The sequence below is a fragment of the Corella eumyota genome, chromosome 4, assembly GCF_963082875.1.
Source record: "Corella eumyota chromosome 4, kaCorEumy4.1, whole genome shotgun sequence".
Classification (NCBI taxonomy): domain Eukaryota; kingdom Metazoa; phylum Chordata; class Ascidiacea; order Phlebobranchia; family Corellidae; genus Corella; species Corella eumyota.
This window is the reverse complement of record NC_137493.1, coordinates 17,382,121-17,400,949: the sequence shown is the minus strand read 5'-3', so window position 1 is coordinate 17,400,949 and position 18,829 is coordinate 17,382,121. Positions and strand designations below refer to the sequence as shown.

General features: G+C 32.3%; 1 protein-coding gene across 1 annotated transcript in view; it reads right to left on the bottom strand.

Moving 5' to 3' along the window:
- LOC145751052 (dynein axonemal heavy chain 2-like) overlaps nt 1-18,829 on the bottom strand; it is a 45,938-nt gene that overhangs the window by 20,273 nt on the left and 6,836 nt on the right. Inside the window, exons 16-51 of the mRNA XM_082567130.1 lie at nt 18,590-18,758; nt 17,878-18,117; nt 17,228-17,413; nt 16,662-16,821; nt 16,003-16,195; nt 14,997-15,197; nt 14,047-14,203; nt 13,695-13,763; nt 13,289-13,452; nt 12,799-12,925; nt 12,440-12,580; nt 12,054-12,182; nt 11,470-11,601; nt 11,330-11,406; nt 10,745-10,931; nt 10,330-10,468; nt 9,819-9,979; nt 9,340-9,484; nt 8,827-8,963; nt 8,367-8,477; nt 8,100-8,288; nt 7,571-7,713; nt 7,095-7,245; nt 6,404-6,584; nt 5,981-6,108; nt 5,440-5,592; nt 4,747-4,872; nt 3,938-4,156; nt 3,379-3,518; nt 2,957-3,071; nt 2,424-2,564; nt 2,112-2,270; nt 1,488-1,640; nt 1,042-1,133; nt 702-900; nt 258-333 (exon numbers count right to left, since the gene is read on the bottom strand). Coding sequence (XP_082423256.1) covers nt 258-333; nt 702-900; nt 1,042-1,133; nt 1,488-1,640; nt 2,112-2,270; nt 2,424-2,564; nt 2,957-3,071; nt 3,379-3,518; nt 3,938-4,156; nt 4,747-4,872; nt 5,440-5,592; nt 5,981-6,108; nt 6,404-6,584; nt 7,095-7,245; nt 7,571-7,713; nt 8,100-8,288; nt 8,367-8,477; nt 8,827-8,963; nt 9,340-9,484; nt 9,819-9,979; nt 10,330-10,468; nt 10,745-10,931; nt 11,330-11,406; nt 11,470-11,601; nt 12,054-12,182; nt 12,440-12,580; nt 12,799-12,925; nt 13,289-13,452; nt 13,695-13,763; nt 14,047-14,203; nt 14,997-15,197; nt 16,003-16,195; nt 16,662-16,821; nt 17,228-17,413; nt 17,878-18,117; nt 18,590-18,758 — 5,390 coding nt within the window. The remainder of the gene's footprint in view (nt 1-257; nt 334-701; nt 901-1,041; nt 1,134-1,487; nt 1,641-2,111; nt 2,271-2,423; nt 2,565-2,956; nt 3,072-3,378; nt 3,519-3,937; nt 4,157-4,746; nt 4,873-5,439; nt 5,593-5,980; nt 6,109-6,403; nt 6,585-7,094; nt 7,246-7,570; nt 7,714-8,099; nt 8,289-8,366; nt 8,478-8,826; nt 8,964-9,339; nt 9,485-9,818; nt 9,980-10,329; nt 10,469-10,744; nt 10,932-11,329; nt 11,407-11,469; nt 11,602-12,053; nt 12,183-12,439; nt 12,581-12,798; nt 12,926-13,288; nt 13,453-13,694; nt 13,764-14,046; nt 14,204-14,996; nt 15,198-16,002; nt 16,196-16,661; nt 16,822-17,227; nt 17,414-17,877; nt 18,118-18,589; nt 18,759-18,829) is intronic.

The following is an 18,829-nucleotide window of genomic DNA, read 5'->3' as shown; positions in this document are numbered from 1 at the left end:
AAGCTACTTTTTTGTATTTCTTTTTTCTTGATGTGGAATGGCCAACTTCACAACCTAAACATAGAGTAACATCAGTTACACAACCCAGTCTTGAGTTGACTTTGGCAGTTTGTGATATTATTATTTTAATTGTCCAATAAACAATTTGTCTATCTTACCATTAAATTGTGTAACAAAAAGTTTAATTAAAATAAATCTTGAAAAAAATATGTTTTTGTGTTTTATTGTTACTTAATTTACTGTATAATGTAGTTTACCTAATGGTACATAAACTCCTTTGGTTCTTTTCTCCACTCTGCTTTCAATAATATCTTGAACATTGTTTGATGTTGTCTAAAGTAATAAAACAAAAAGTTTTTAAACATATCGAATTACATGTTTAGAAATCTATGTTTGTTTATAGTTCAACACCAGGAAAAAAGGGTTAAAACACTCGGCCGATTATAAACCATACACACTCCTGCTGAGCCAGCACTTAATTAACAGCTTAATTATGGGGTAATTAAAGTTCATAATATCCCAAACTACCACAGGCAACTCGAGACTGGGTTGAGGTAACTGATGTTACTCTATGTTTAAGTCATGAAGTTGACCTTCCTACATCAAAAGTAAATTAGATGCAATATAAAAAAATTTTAAATCTATAAAAAATCCCAAATTAACCTTAATAGTGTTAACCCAACAATTTAAAATAATCTCACCTGTGAGGACATGTTAATAGTAAGAGTATTATACTTTGAAGTATCCAGTTTAGAAAGCACATTCTGGGCAACTGAAGTTTTGCCCGTACCAACAGGTCCCACCAACAAAACAGGAATTCCTTTCAAGATTAAACTTGAGACTATGAAGTCATATCGAACTGTGTCAACAGTGGGCACCATGATGCGATAAAAAGGGGCTCTGTGACATTATAAACACAAGTGTTTGGTAACAGCCGATACATATAACAACAAGTGTAGTAAATTTAGTACATATAAATCTGTATCGATTTAGAAGATATAGGTTACAATAAAAATAGCAAGTAAATAATATATAACTTACGTTGGTGAATACCTCCATCCCTTCTGTAGTTTGTCCTCAAAGTTAACCCAAGTTCTATTCTTTGGATCAACATAATACTCATACACAGTGTCCTAAAACATTGCAATATTTTCTAGTTTAAAATTGCCTTTACTTTAAAACACCATACACCAAATAATTTTCAACATTTATCTTCGTAAATAATTAATATAACTGACTTTAAAAACAAAATATTAGCAAAGATTAAAGAAAATTTGGGTAAATTTTATAGCACAAAAAATTACCGGATTTATAAAGCTTTTAATTAGAACTTAACTAACATTAAACTAACCACTATATGCTTAAACTAAACCCACTATAGGCTTACATAAGTGCTTAAAATCAGATCTAACCAATATTAAACTCCCTACTATATAAGACAACATTAGTGTTTTAAATCATAAAATTTATGCGATCATTGAACCCACCTTATTAGGGAAGCTTCCATCAATCTCCCGTAGAAAGTTGTCAAGTTTCCTCCTTCCAGCTTCATCCACCCCTGCACCAACCGACCATATCAAACAAAACATGAACCACAACTCAATCATTCGAGCAAAGTTCTCACTATCTCCTGGGTTCACCTGTAAGAGTTTTTTAAAGTTAATATTTGATATAATTTTTATTTTTTTTATCCTTGATGTGAAAGGTTCGACTTCACAACCTAAACATAGAGTAACATTTGTTATCCCAAACCAGCTTCAAGTTGACTTTGGTAGTTTAAGATATTATTGAATATATTTGCACAATCATCAGTCTGTTGGTTTTTGGCTCAGTAGAAGATCGTATTGTTTATAGATTCTTACTCAAAAACGCTACAGAATGGAAGCAGTGAAAAACGAACCCAGGACCTTATGTAGCAAAGCCTTAAAAAAAACATTTTGGCATTTGCTGCCTTATAACAAAAAAGACCTGACAAAGCATTTGTCCCCTTACAGTATAAATAACCTGGTAATATTGCTTAATAACTAAATTGCAATATTTAAATACCAAAAGTAAGTACCTAGCCAATGATTAAGCTTTAAAAAGATATAGAACAAATAAGTTATAATTACCCCATTTTCAGCAGTAGCTAGTGAATCGAACAACATACAAAAAGATTTGACCCCACTTATCTCAGGCACTGTCACCAATTCACTGCAGTTCTTATGTTTAAAGTCCAACACTTTAGCCAAGTACTTCTCTATCAGATCACGCAAGATGTTCACCATTTCCTACAAAATAAGTTTGTTATTGGCAGAGTCAAAAAAGTTATCTTCAGAAAAAAAATAAAAATAACATTTTTTTTAATGAAAATTTTACAATTTTGGACACAAAACAGTTAAACACTATAAAAGAACCATTTTAAACAACCAATATAAACCAACCTTCTGGTTCTTTTTGGCCAACCAAGTTTCAATTAATGGTTGGTAACCGAGGTCGACATAATCAAAATAAACCATCCCACATCTACTCACAGTAGCTGGGGAGGCTACAGACAAGTCTCCAACTTCAAATAACAAAGACACCTAGATGTAAATGGTCAAAATATAAATATATATATATTAAATCTGTTTAAAAAAAATGCTGTTTGTGGTGTGTGGGTATTTTATTGTGGGCAAATACCAATTTTTTAAATTTTTTGTCGATGTTAAAAAGTTAACTTTACAACCTTAACATAGAGTAACATTTGTTACCCTGACCCAGTCCCAGGTTACCCATGGCAAAAAATTATTAAATATTTGCCCGATATATAGTAGTACTAAACCTTTTAGTAAATAATATTATTATTGTCTAAAATATTTAAAGGTTATTTTTAATTCCAAAATGTGCAAGAATTTGAAAACTAATCTTTGCAATTATGTTTTACAACATTAGCAAAGCATACAACTTAATACTTATTTATGCAAACAACACTGACCTGCTCTGGCATGCTTATCCTCTCCCCATTAATTAAAGTTAAAACCTTGTTGTCATCCATCACAGAGTTCATCGATTCAATCCACAAAGTGTCAACAGGACCATCAAATACCAACCTATAACATACATATAAACTTCAATACATACTCAATACCAAGAGCCTTAATGGTTGATTATAAAACAGTCTATATAAAACTCAACCCAATCTTAAGTTTTGTTAGTTAGATATTATTGTAAACCAATGCAATCTTGTCTTTTTTTAAACCAGTGATTTTATTAAACAAAAACTGGTAGTTTTGCCAGTATTAGTTCATAATAAGCCAGTATTAGTATCCAATATAAACTCAGTCTTAAATTGTACCATATAGAATTATAAATAGTCAGTAAATTAGATTTTAGAAGATTGAAGTAAATAGAAATTACCATTTTTCATCGGACTTCTCATCAGCACAAGTATGTCTCATCACTGTACTTAACACCCCATCTGTCCATTCATTTGTACTTAGGTCAAACTCACCATATAGTTCACCCAGGGATAAAGCTTTAGGGTTGATAGGAAAGTCCTGAAAAATATAAAATTATTACAAAAGTTTAACTTTAAAACGTTAGTATTGTGAATTGTTTTTGACATATAAATATTTTTACTTTGGTTTGCTACATACAACAAACATGCCAGCAGTAGGGATTTAACTTAGTACCAACTGAATTTTACACATTTTTAAGTTAGTATACTTAAACTTAATATATAGTGCATTTTAACAGTTGTGCTATTACTATTTTTACGTTTTTTGTGCCTAAAGTAATAAGGAATAAAACAATGCACGGAAAAATGACAAAATCAATTTAATAATTTAAAAAACATGCCATAAATATTGATGTTTACATAAAGATTTTAAGTATATTATGGCATGGTCACCAAACTTAGGATATTAACTCTAAATTTATTGATTTTTTAAGAGATGTTAAATCATTATCTTCTTACCCTGACAATATTGAACCCAGCTGCGTTACTTTTCTTCATCTTTGTTAGTGCAGACTGCAACGTCCTCCATGTAACCGACTTTCCCGACCCACTTTGCCCCACGATCATCACACTATGACGGGAGTTTTTGGTCTCATAAAGTTGGATCACTTTGTTCATAACATGGGGGGTTGGTTGGAGTTTGAGGTCAACTAAACATTTGGTGATCGTCTCACGAAGCTGAATTTAAAAATGAATTAAAAAATAGTGAAATATTAGGTTTAAAATAAGTTTATTGTAAGATAAATTAGTTAAAATTTGTATTGCAGAAAAAAAGTTATACATTTAGATATCATTTTAAGATTATATGGTCAGCATTTAACTGTCTTATGGACAAAACTCTTAACTAATTTATTTATTTTTTGTATATATCTTTATCCTCGATGTGGGAAAGTCAAATGCACTTAAACATAGAGTAACATCAGTTACCCCAACCCAGTCTCGAGTTGACTTTAGCAGTTTGGAATATTATAAATTATAATTGCCCGATAATTATGCTGCTGATTAAGTGCTGACTCAGCAGGAGTTCATACTGTTTATAGCGCCTTACTTACGGGCACTACAGCATGAGAGCAGTGGGGATTGAACCCACGACCTCATGTGTGGTGTAGCAAGTGTTCTTACCACTTCACCACATGCTGCCGGTTTCAATATTTGCCAGTGATAATTTACCCAGGCACCAAAATGACAGTTTTGATTAATTTAAGGGGCCTATAACGAACATATATTTCACCAAGCGTCATTATATATGGATGAAGAGTAAGCCTTACCTTTCCATAGTCAATAACCGGAGCTTCAATGCCAGGAAAAAGATCGCTCACAATTCCATTAAATAATGGGAGATCTACTGAAGTTAACTTGGCATTGTTCATGTCTTTCATGGCCAACAATAAAATCTAAATAACATTAAATATATTAGCAAAACATGTTATAGTGACACTTTATATTAGACTTTAAATTTGGCCCACTAAGTAAAAAGGTTTAAACAACAAAAAATGGCAAGTTTTAGCTAAAATCTTAAGTTTAAATCCCACTACTGTCATGTTATATATATTATTTATTAAACATAAAGTAATATGAGTTACCCTAATCCAGTCTTAACTTGACTTTGATAGTTTAAGATATTATAGATTATAATTGCCCAGTAATTATGCTGATTAAGTGTTGACTCAGCAGGAGTTTATAACATTTATAGCGCCTCACCCAAAGGCATTACAACATAAAAGCAGTTAAAATCAAACTCAGGATCTCATGTAGTAAAGCCAAGAGTCCTGAGTTTGATCCCCAGTGCTCTAGTGCCCTTAGCAAAGAGCTATAAACGATTTAGTTTAGACATTATTTACTTATTAATAAAATGATATTATTAGGCCAAAATATTCTAACTTGTAAAGTTATTTTAAACTAAGCCAATATTAAGCAGTAAAGTGACATAGTTTATATATAAACAAACAATGGAATCTTACTTCTTCATCTGACATATCAGGATTTGATCTCTTCTTTCTTCCAGCATATCTTAACACTGAGACTAGAGCTCTTAATCCAAAATCATAATGATCTTGTTTACTAAGTTGACGGATGGCAAGGGAATATAAAGTAAACACTTTCTTGGCTAATGGCTGTAACAACACAAGATTAAAGGTTAAAAATTTTGTAACAAGTTTTTTTGTATATGTCTTCACTTCGATGTGGAAAAGTCGAATGTGCAACCAAACATAGAGTAACAGCAGTTACCTCAACCCAGTCTTGAGTTGACTTTGATAGTTTGGGATATTATATAGATTATAATTGCCCGATAATTATGCTGCTGATTAAATGCTGGCTCAGCAGGAGTTCATATCGTTTATATCAGCTTACTCAAGGGCGCTACAGCATAAGATCACTGAGGATCGAACCCAGTACCTCATGTAGTGAAGACAAGTGTTATGACCACAACACCACACCGCCTTTTTTATATTACATCATTATTATGTTACATTAACTATATACTGAGGCTCAAGTACTAACCCTACAGTTTCCAAATCCTTCCCCAAACAAAGTAATCTCAGAAATAAGGTTAGAGTCAGGAACCACCATGGCTATTGGTCTAAACATTGACTTCAAGTTGTCAGGAAGCTCAGTACGACCAGCATAACCTTTGTTTAAATTTAAAAGGCAAAAGTTAAGTTAAAGCATGGATAAATCAGAAAAAATTACACAATGAATAGACCACATGGTTCTTGTCTTAGCCAGAGTTTATACCATTTATAGCGTCTTACTTAAAACGCTACAGCATGAGTGCAGTGGGGATCAAACCACGAATCTTATGTGGTTAAGCCAAGTGTTTTAACCACCATACTTGCTGAGTTAACTTATAACATATATCATTCTAAATTTGGGTAAAGTAAATTAATTAAAAGTAAAGTTAAGTTGAAAAGTGTAAAACTAAACCTGGGTTCATAGTAATAAAGATTCCACACGACCAGATCAAGTTGATTTCTCTCCCTTCAAACACAAAACGTTTTTGACCTGTTGAAAGTGCTGACAGGATCGACAAGATTTGTTGTGCGACAACCGATAATACCTCGATGTTGATTCTGTTGAACTCATCAAAACAACCCCATGCTCCTGTCTGTAGTGGATAAAAGTTGTTTAAACTTATGTATTACAACTTACTTGTCAAAAATATTTCAAAATTGAGTTAAATATATGTACCAATATTTGTTGCCCTGTTAACACTAAGAATTTTGCCTTTTTTTTACCCAGTGAGATGTAGTGGTCAGAACACTTTGCTTTACTACATGAGGTCCGAAGTTCGATCCTCACTGCTTTTATGCTGTAATGCCCTTTAGTAAAGCGCTATAATTGGTATGAGCTCCTACTAAGCCAGCACTTAATCAGCAAATTAAATATTAAGTAATTATAATCTATAATATTCTAAACTGCTAAAGGCATCTTAAGACTGGGTTGGGATATCTAATGTTATTTTATGTTTAGGTTGTAAAATATAAATAAATGTAAAAAACTGTAATATTTTTAATTTACAAAAGATATTAGTTTAAAGCTGTAACATTGCTTTTTTACATGACAAAAATACACAAACAAATGTTAAAGAAAAACCTCATATTTGTTACATTTTTACCTGTGCCAACCCACTGTACATTCTTCCCATACTTTTATAATCTAATCCCTCTGAGCAGTTGACCACAATAACATACATACCAAGTGCTTTACCCAGATCCTTTACAGTCTCTGTTTTTCCTGTACCAGCTGGGCCTTTAGGACTTCCACCTCTGTTAAGATATAATAATTTAAAGGGGATTACAAAAGTGTTAATAGACTATACAATATCACAAGGTAACAATATACCAGACTTGTAATCTATATATAATGAAGCTTAATGGACAATATATATATACATATAATGTACAGACAATTTATAGGCCTAGAAAATAAATAAAACTGCTATTTGTGGTGCACGGGTAAATTATTGTGAGCAAATATTGTTTGAGAGTTGTGACTATATTACAACAATTAAAATTTCAACTGTAGCTGGGTAGTCAACTAGTATCTTAAAAGCTTTAGTAATGACAACCAGCATATAATTGGACAACTAACCTGTGTAAATGTAGGGCAGTGGTAAGAGTTACATAACAACGATCTGTCAGTGGTGTGATCACCAATCTACCAGAGTTACCCAAGTATTCATATCCATACTGAAACTGGGTGTTAGTTTGTCTAACAACACAATCATCTATTTCCTAAAAATTAAAAGTAATAAAATTATAAGAAAGGTATTGACAAAACATGTGTCAGCAGCGTGAAGTAGGGCTTAAAACATCTGGCTTTATAACATGAGGTCCAGAGTTTGATTCTCACTGCTTCCATGCTGTAGCACCATTAAGCAAAAGTGATATAAACAACATAAACTTCTGCCAATTAGCAGCATAATCATCACGCAATGACAATCAATAATATCCCAAACTGCAAAAGGCAACTATAAGACTAGGTTGGGGTAACAATTGTTACTCTATCGTTAGTCCTAAAGATGTCCTTTTCACATTAAAAATAAAAACGCACAAAAGAAGTCTATTTTCAAAAAAGGGTTTTATGTAAGGTATAACAAATTAGTTAAAACACAGTTTACCTTGTCCCAATAAAGTCTAAGTTGTTGCAGCCACTCAAAAGCAGTGACATCATTGGTCCCGGTTTTAATCAATTTATCGATGACATCACGAGCATGAACCTCTATGGTCACCAGGGCAACCACTTTGGATCGTTGGTTTCGATTTAAATTCCCTCGGATCGCCTCAGAAAATTTGTTCAGCATTGAAACCTTAAAAGACAGAAAAGGTTTTAGTATTAATAACTCCTGTAAGCAAACTTTCTTATTTAAAAACATCTTAATACAAACCTGTTTTTTCTTGACACTTTTCAGTGCTTTTTTATCCCCTCTTTCCTTACAAGTTATCAGTGCTTTAGTACAGTCTGCTGTCCATTGAATCTGACTTGCTGTTATTACAGGCTGTAAGATAAAATTATTGTAAACAAATGCTTTTTAGGTTGAAATCAGTGTCCAAGTAAGGGTCTTACCATTTCATGTTTTAAGCAATTTAATTTTTTAAGAGGGTCAACTTCGCAGTCTAAAACATAGAGTAACATCTGTTACCCAGTCTCAAGTTAACTTTGCCAGTTTGGGATATTATTGTTGATAATTGCCCAATAATTAAGCTGCTGATTAAGTATTGGCTCAGCAAAAGTTTATTTCAAATAAACTGACTAACATATGCTTTAATTTGTAGGCAGTGGTGATCAAACCCAGCCCCTGTTATTAAGCGTTTTAACCCACATATCTTAAAGCCTATAAAACCTACCTGTCCAGGCCACTCTTTTATCCACTTATCCCTCTTACTAAGAAACTTCTTAAGTGCAACTCTAGTTTGTTTTAACACCTCCTTCAATGTCCACCTCATCGTACGTTCAACATCACACAACCAGGCTTCAACTGGACCTTTACAACAAGCACAATATTATTAGATTAATATACTGTTAACTTAATGGTATTTGTAATCTTTAATTTTGGAAAAACTATTTGTAACTGGGGTTAGAGCAACAGTATTAGCTGCCGCCACCATTCTTTATTTGTGAAATCCTTATTGTAAAAAAGCTAACTATACGACCTAAACATAGAATAACATTTGTTACCCCAACCCAGTTTCAGTTGACTTTGGCAGTTTGGAATATTATTGATTATAATTGCCTAACAATAAATTGCAAATTAGTAAGATTACCTTAATAAAATGCTCTCAGGTTCTGGTTCTACATAAGGACAATAACAATAGGACATTTTTATTTTTCCAGCCAACAATTAAGACTTTTTAACCTACCTTCAAGTAGAACAGGATTTCCAAACTCCACGTACTCTCCTTCACTAGAATACATCCCTGCAGCTTCCATCCTGTTCCCATGCCCCATCTTCCTCATCAGGAGAGTCTTGATGTTGTCAAAACATTTCTTCAAGTGAGGTTGGACCTTAGTTAATATAAATATATTGTTAATGTGACTAGGCTGAGAGTAACACCAGCATATTAGTTATAACAGTCTACTTTTACTGGTTAAGGTCTTTTAACATATTGGGTAAAAAAACTTTTATATATAATAAAGTATAGTAGACAATATGTTTATATTTATGTATGTTTAGTTTGTAAGCCTACAAATAAATAAATCTGCCATTTGTGTTGCACAGGTGAACTATTGTGGGCAAATTATAGTTGTGAGTTTCATATTACAACAATTAAAATGATAACCTAATAGTGAGACAGCAAGATATATATTTTTTTAGCAACTTTAATCATATTAAACTTACAGCTTCTGGGTTCCTAGATTGACCGAGAATCTCCAACAAATCATCATTTGAAAGGAAATAAAATCGTGGAAAGATTTGTCGTTTGGTCTCAAGATACATGTCCAGTGATTTCTGGATTTCTTCAAGTTTGGTATTCATGTCGTTTAATTGGTCAAGTAATCCTGGATTCAAGATGTTACAAAGATTTAGTTAAATTTTCTACCCCAATATGAAAGTGTTATTGCATCTCTTCGTTAGTTTATAGTAAGCAAGTTAGAATAAAAATTAAAAAGAAAGAAAAAATTGTAAGTTAAAGAACTAAAAGAAAAGAAAATTCTAGAAATTGACTTTTCAAAATACTTTATATAGGTCTTTAAAACAACCTTTTACTTATTTATGGGCAGTCTTAACAGATAGAAAAACAGAAAGAAAATTTCTGTCTAAACAGAAAGAAAGTCTAACAGAAAGAAAATTTCTGAGCTTCAAAAACCAAAGAAATAGTTTTTATTCAGGACAAAATTGTTAAACAAACCTGGATGGTGAGTTCCCCTCTTTGCATTATTATCCTTGCTTAACCTTGTCATTATAACCTTCCAGTTTAAGTTAACTCCATCAAAGTCAGCAGACTCTCTTGGAAGTTGTTTGCGAATATCCTCACCAAGGAAAATGTTCTAAAAAAATTAAAATTTAAATTCAAAGTTTTCCTTCATTTTTAAATCTTAATTTAAAGAACAACTTTTTCAGTCCAGCTTTGTAAATGCTTTTTAAGGATATTGTAAAAGCATTTTAATTTTATTTAATTAATCAAATGTTTACAAAAAAAAATTTTATAAACATAAAAACCGAAAAAAATAGATTGAATAAGCATTTAAACAGTTGCCACACAATTTTTTTTAGAAAAACAAAGTTAAACTTGTCATTTTTCTTTATAGTGAAAGCAATCTTACCTCCAGGTACATCCACTGCCTCTGCACAGTCAATATCATCTCAATACACTCCATAATAGTGGACAAGGCTCTCTCCCATAAATCCACCAACTTCTCAAAAGCCTTAACAAACCTCGAAGCCTTCATGGTGGATAATGTGACTTGATGGTCCTCTAGTTGTTGGAATATCTCATCTGTGCCTCGCAATCTATAGAAAAAAGGGTTAATATTTTTGCCAATATTTTTGAACATCTGGTAAAACACTAAGAACATTTGTTTTTAATACATTAAGCCCTGGGTTCAATCCCCACTGCCATCATTCTGTAGCGCCCTTAATGAAGGCATTGTAAACGGTATGAACTCTTGCTAAACCAGCACTTAATCAGCAGATTGATTATCAGGCAATTATAATCTGTAATATCCTCAACTGGCAAAGTCAACTTAAGACTGGGTTGGATAACAAATGTTACTCTAAAGCCTTCGACAACAAGAAAAATACAAAAAAAAACAGAACAATATTAAAAAATCCATATTTAACAAATAAAATTATGTTGTGAAGTTGTAACAAATTCTAATGTATAATACTTTAAACAAAAAACTACTAACTTGAAATGTCCTTTGTCTTTGTAAGGGGTAATATCCAAGAATATATCATTCCAAATGTTTTCTATATCAGCAAGTGTCTAAAAAATAAAATTTCAATATTTATATTAGTTAAATCACAAAACTATGTTTAAACTACAAACCTCTTCAATGGCCAACTCCTTACTAGCAGCCCCTGATATTTCACTAATTTGTTCAGCAAATGAATCCAACCCTAGTTCTATAATCCTTTCTAATGTGAAGCTATCACTGGTGTGGTCAAATGGTCTCTGAACCTGAATTAATAAAAAGAATATTTATTAAAAGTTTAATGACAAAAAAAAATTAAAATCATAATAATAAAAAAAAATTTCAGGTATACAGTAGTTTTACATTAAATGTAAAGTATTTGAATTTAAAGTATATAGACATACTAATTTAAATTCAAAACGTAGTTAAAACAGTTGGCTTCACAACATGCGACCATTGGTTTGATTCTCATTGCTTTCATGCTGTAGCACCCTTGACTAAGGTGCTATATACAGTATAAACTACTGCTAAAAAAAACACAAGCAGCAGCTTAACTATCGCGCAATTATAATTTATAATATCCTAAACTGCTAAAGGCAACTTGAGACTGGGTCGGGATAACTGATGTTACTCTATGTTTAGGTTGTTAAGTCGACCTTTTCACATTCAAAAAATAATATACTGTAGAAATAAAAAAAGTTTAAATAAAATTAGATACCTCAGTCTTGATTTGATTCCAATGTCTTTCCCTCATGGCTTCATTCTTAAGATCCACAATCAATGGCATGGTTCTCTTAAACTGATCAATCCTCTGCTTAGAGAACTCAATAATCTCCCATTCTTTATCCTGCAAATATTAAGAAATTTTAATTAAAAAAAGTTATATAATTTGCATAGTTTATTTTATGTAATAATAATATGTTTAATAATGTAATTATTAGAATAGGATTTTGTTTATCTTAGTTAAAATAACAAGCTAGAAATCTAAAATTAATCCTTATTAAATTAATGTTAAAAAAAGGTAATTTAACATGTTTAAGACTATAAAGTTTAAGGTTTAAATAAAGTATAGAGCATTTTAGATACAACAAAGTCAAATCTTACCTTCAGTTCCCTGCTGAGCTTGTTTAGTTTCTTGTATAAGCCTTGAGCAGTCATCTCCATCTCTGTAGTAACTAAATCTTTAAACTGTCCAACCTTCCATTCAGCCCACAAACCTTCCCATTCTCTGGTAAGGTCCCAAACCTTAGTACAACAAGTAAAGATAACATTAAAGTTACTTAAGTACATCTGGGTTCAGCTAAAATAAGGCTCCAATGCTTTATATCTTAATGTGATAAAGCTTTATGTAAACTGCAGGGTAGGCTGTTAACTAGTTTTAAATATATAAATACATTATAAAAACCCTTATTTTTTACCAATGCACAACTTGTATAGTTATATTACAGAACTAGGTTCCAAACCTGATCAATGTGGTCAACATCTTTATCCAGTGTAATAAGTTCTTTGGAAGGTTGTTGCTCAATCTTAAATATTCCCAACCCTCTTCTTAATGAAACCTCCTCTATCTTTAGATTACCAATGTCTTTTCTGTAAACATAATATTTCAGTTACTATTAATTTTATTGTATTTATTTATCTTCAATGTGAGAAGGTCGTCTTCACAGCCTAAACATAGAGTAACATTTGTTACCCTGACCCAGTCTCGAGTTGCCTGTGCCAGTTTGGGATATTATAGATTATAATTCCCCGATAATTATACTGCTGATTAAGTGCTGGCTCAGCAGGAATTTATATCGTTTATAGCTTCTTACCCAAGGGTGCTACAGCATAAAAGCAGTGAGAATTGAACCCAAAATCTTATGTAGTAAAGTGAAGTGCTCTAATCACTACATCATCCCACCATTATAGTACCCTAAGTTAAAATTATGCAAAATCTACTTTTAAACTTACTTAAAGTTGTTGATTCCATCGAGTGCATCAGGACAAGTGAACTGGGAAGTAAAAGGACCTTGTTGGAAGAAATCAGAAGACAGTCCTCCAACCCTCTTCCTAAATTCCTCTGCCTGACTTAATAATCCAGTCTTAAATTTCTCCTTATTTTTCTTCAGCATTACCTAAGTGTGCAGGTTAAAAAATTGGTTTTAAAGCACCAATATTTTGAAATATTTAAGTGAAAACATTTAAACAGAATAAAAAAAGATACAAAATTTCAACTCATTGGAAACAAAAAAATGCCTGAGTTGAGAAAGAATTGTCACATTTAGTTTGTAGATGTTATATTTCAACTAATTTGTAGATGTTATATTTCAACTAATTTGTAGATGTTATATTTAACTAATTAGCAGCAAATAAATACCTCAGAATCAATAATACATTGCTGGAATGAAACCCACTCTGATCCCAAGTTTTCAAGTTTAGCTTGAGTCTGAAAATAACAACAATGATTTAAACTACAATAGAGGTTCGACAAATGTTTTTGTAAGAATTTTTTTCTTCTACATAACAAGTAATTTTCTACATTTCCTTACTCTTAATGTGAAAAGTTGACCTTGCAGCTAAAACATAGAGTAAAATTTGCAACCCAAACTAGTCTATAGTTGACCTTAGCAGTTTGTGATATTAATAAATATAAATGCCTAAAAATGAATTGGCCTACCAGGCAATACAGCATATAATATGAACATCACACAACATTATCAGGAACTTACATTTTCAGGGATAGCAACCTCGTACTTCTCAAGTATAGCAAACTGGTCATGAATTGGAGGAATCCTCTCTTCCGTGGATTGGAGATCGTTGTGCAACTTCTCCCATAACTCCAACCCATCTCCAAGCTCATCTAAGGTCTTAGGGATCTTTGCAACCCTAAGTATTAAAGTTATTTAACTTAAATTGAACAGTGCAAATATCACATACAGAACATCTTAAAACTTAAAGAGATGGTTCGGTCGCAGGGTTTTTTAATTATGTTGAAATTTTTCCAACTTGCACGAGGATACCATTATTTTAAAAATTGGTCAAGTAGTTTTTGAGATATCAAGATTTAAATGTAAATGTTGTAAATAGGAAAAGTCCCAACGCTCGCGAGTCACGTGACGCACGACGTCATCTCTGCGACGGAACCATCTCTTTAACACAAAAATATTTTAAAAATATCTTTAAATAAAAAAGCTAAAGTAACAATATTTTGTGTATGGCCAAATCATAGACCTAGAAAATAAATAAATCTGCAGTTTGTGGTACACAAATAAATTATTGTGAGCAAATATCGCAACAATTAAAATAGAGACCACAGGGTCAACTAGTAACATGAAAGTAATGTTTGTTGTAAAGACAGTTAGATGTAGAATATACTGATCTCATGCTCTAGCACCCTTGAGTAAGGCGTAAAAACGGTATAAACTCCTGCTGAGCCAGCACTTAATTAGCAGCATAATTACTGGGCAATTATAATCTATAATATCCGAAACTGCCACAGGCAACTCGAGACTGGGTCGGAGTAACTAATGTTACTCTATGTTTAAGTCGCATATTCGACTTTCCCACATCGAGGATAAAGATATATACAAAAAAAAAAAGTTGTAGTATTGTTTAAATCTGAAGACCAGATTGAATTAAATTAAAATTTAAAAAAAATTGGGCCACCAGTATAACTTACCTTTCTGAATTGGTCTCCAAAAACTCAGTTAACTCAGTCAGTCTCTGAGTTGCCATTTCCCTCAGCAAAGTTGTGAACTTATTCTGCCATTCATTACAATGTGAGAGTAGAGCAAACTTTAAAGGGGAACAGTCGAGCAACACAAATTCTATGTTCAACACTGTTTCTTCCTTCTGTACATTGTTACTCACTTCAGTGTACCTTTAAAAAAATATATCCTGTTAAAAATATGTTTAACTATGTTTAATTTTGATGTATTTTCATGCTAAAGAACTAATTGTACAACCTTTTTAAAGGCTAGAGAAAAGCAACACTTACTCTAATACGCCTTGCTTTAAAAACAGTAAAAAATATAATAAAAAAATGTTGAAAATTGATGTTATTATTTTAAATACATAAAAAGACCAACGAAAATCCGCGTCACAATCAACTTACCTAATTATTATCAAACAAAAGAATAACCAACATACTAAAGTAATATTATATTAGTTACTAGGTACAATAAGTAACTTAATATACCTGACAATAAGCAGCTGTGTAAAACTATATTATTCTATTATTTCAACTTAACTTAAATGTTTGGTACTCTTAAATAACTGCCAAAAGACTGTAACATATTGCTTTACAAATTACAAATAAAAAAGCATATGTCACTGAAAAAATTTTGCTCAAAAGTACCTTTTTTTTATTTATTTATTCATTTTTTTTGTGGAAAAGGAATTTTTTTGTGGAAGGTTGGTCGTTTATGACGTAAACATAAAGTAACATTTGTTACCCTGACCCAGTCCTGAGTTGCCTGTGGCAGTTTGGGATATTATAAATTATATTTGCCCAATAATTAAAAAGCTGATTAGGGCTTGGCTCAGCAGGAGTTCATATCATTTATTGTGCCTTACTTAAGGGTGCTACAGCATGAGAGCAGTAAGAAACAAGTTCAAGACCGCATGTGGTCAAGCCAAATGTTCCTACCTTTACAGAACACATATTTAAAGGGTTAAATAATTACCTTCCAATATCTGCATCAAAACTAAGAACTGGTGGGTTTAATCTCTTATATCTCTTAATAAAAGCATCTTTGTTGATCTCCCATATCTCCTTGTAGTTATCCCAGGTAGTAAGGTAGGTTTGAAGGTGTTTAGAGTTCTCAAACATCCCCTCCTGAATGGTTCTCTGAACCTTGCGAGTTTCTTCGTCTTTGTCTAAATTAAAGTTAACCAAAATCAGAACGATTTAGTTTCAAGTTTTATTCTCTTATATTATGCTCAAAGTTGGGGCATAAACACATTGCTAAAATTTATAGCATTTAAAAAACAAATCCTGCAACATGGTGTAGTGGTTAGAACAATTGATTTTACTACATGAGGTATTAGGTTTAATCCCGACTGCTTTTATGCTTTCATGCTCTTTATTAAGGTGCTATAAACAGTATAAACCCCTGCCAAGCCGAAATCTACCAGCAGATTAATTAAGAAACAAGTATTGAATATTATCCTAAGCTATCAAAGTTAACTTAAGACTGGTTCAGGGTAGCAAATGTTCTATGTTAAGGCCTTAATAAGGTTTCAACATGAAGTAAGTAGATACGCTATAATAATAAAAGTCTACGCAGCCCATGTTTGTTATAACAAGATTCTTTAATTAATTCAAACACACTTTAAAACTCACCTATCATCTGAGCAAGTGGTTCCTTGTGCTCATAATGAATTCTTTTACTTCTAGCTAACAATTTAGGTAACCTTCTAAACCCACTGATAGCCGTGGTTAGTTGGGTGCTTACATTACAAACTATGGTGGCCAGTTGTTGAAGGGTGGGTGAAAATTCAACCTGTAAAGTGTTTAAAGATTTTTAAACCTTTAAAATATACTTTTTCCAGAAATTTATTAAAATTTGCTAGTAGAACTATTTAAACTGTTTTAAACTTTTTATACAACACTCTTAATTTCAATGTTTTAAAATATAGATACAAAAAAACCCTATTATTATCATATTTGTAAAAACATCTACATTTAATAAAGCTAAATGTAAAAAAAAGGTTTGTATGTCCAATTGATAGACTTACAAAATAAATAAAGCTGGCATTTGCGATGCGCAGGTAAATTAACAGTCCAATATCTGCAATATTTGCAACCATATTACAATATTTGCAAGAATATTACAACAATTGAAAGGAAACTGATAACCAGGGCTGGCTACTGACTTATAGCATACAATAAATTAAAAGCCAAATTACCACTGGTATGTTGTTCTTGCCAGGTTGTAGTACAACTTTAACACGAAACAGGGGGTTGGGGGTGGTCTTGCCATCTCCATTGATAGCCTTGGATATTTCAAGTAACGACCACTTTATGTTCAACCTGAATGCATCTTCAACATGCCGGTCCATCCTCTCTGTGTATCTTACCCATTGTTGTTGGACCTAGGTTTGTAAAAATAAAACAAGTTTAAATCAGAAGACATGCAACGCCTAGTATCAACTTGAGCAAATTTAATTGCTTTTAAGTTCAAGGTATTTAAAACACCAACCATTTAGTATTTAGTTAACCCTTTTAAAGAAAAGGCCAATTAAACGGCTTATACGTAGAGTAACATTTGTTACCCCAACCCAGTCTTAAGTTGACTTTGACAGTTTAGAATTCTAATTTGCTGATTTGGTTTTTGGCTTAGCATGAGTCCATACCATTTATAGCGCCTTACTCATGAGCTCTTCAGCAAGAGAGCAGTGAGGATTGAACCCAATACCTCAGGTTGCAAAGCTAAGTGTTATAACCACTACACTACGCTGGCAAATTATACAGTATGCATCATATATATGAAGCTTAAAAAATTAATGAGTGCGTCAATAAAATGATAATAGTTTGTATAAAATAATGTTCAACTTACATCAAGACCATCATTCTTAAACACCAGGTAAGTTGACTTCATCGTCTGAAGAATATGCTGGTGCGTCTCCTCCAGTTTGCACTGGATGTTGTTCCGATGTTTAAACTGATCATCCTGGAACTCCAACTCCTCATAAATCCTCTTCCCATCCAACCTCACGAGGAGGAGTTCACTGATCCTTCTACAACTCTTTGCAATGTCCATGTTGGCATTCTTGTAGTCATCCACTATAGCTTGCACCTTTATAATAAAAGTTTGTTATAACAATATCCAAAACGACCTCAGTCAACTTAAGAATGGGTTGAAGTAACAAATAATATTAAACTTTATCTAGATCCGGCAGTGTACTGGTCAGAACAGTTGGCTTTACTACATGAGATACTTTGTCAGATCCCAACTGCTTCTATGCTTTAGCGCCCTTACGTAAGGTGATATAAATGATATGAACTTCTACTGGGCCAAAACTGAATCAGCAGCTTTATTATCAGGCAATCACATTCTATAATATCCCAAACTACGAAAGGCAACTTAAAACTGGGTTGGGGTAATAAATGTTACTCTATGTTAAGGTTGTGATGCCAGCCTTTCCCACATCACAAATATTAATACTATAATTTCCCCAATATTTTATACCTAAAATCAATACTTAAATCCTATTTTTTATGTACCAAGTAAATAAATACCCAGTTTATAATAACTTTAAACATTTTACCTTCTTAGAATGAAGTCTACACTCCCCAACAAAGAACTCAGATATTCCCTTAGATGCCCAAGTTAGTTTAGTTAAACCTGGATGGATCTTTTTATCAAGGGATCGAACTCTTTCTTTAAACAACTGGCGTTCTTCAACTGACAGCACACTTATAATACGGTTGTAATCTCTGTTGAAAATATAACTTTTGTTTAACTACTGGTATATTATTCAAGTGTTAAATACTAAAACTAAGTTTAA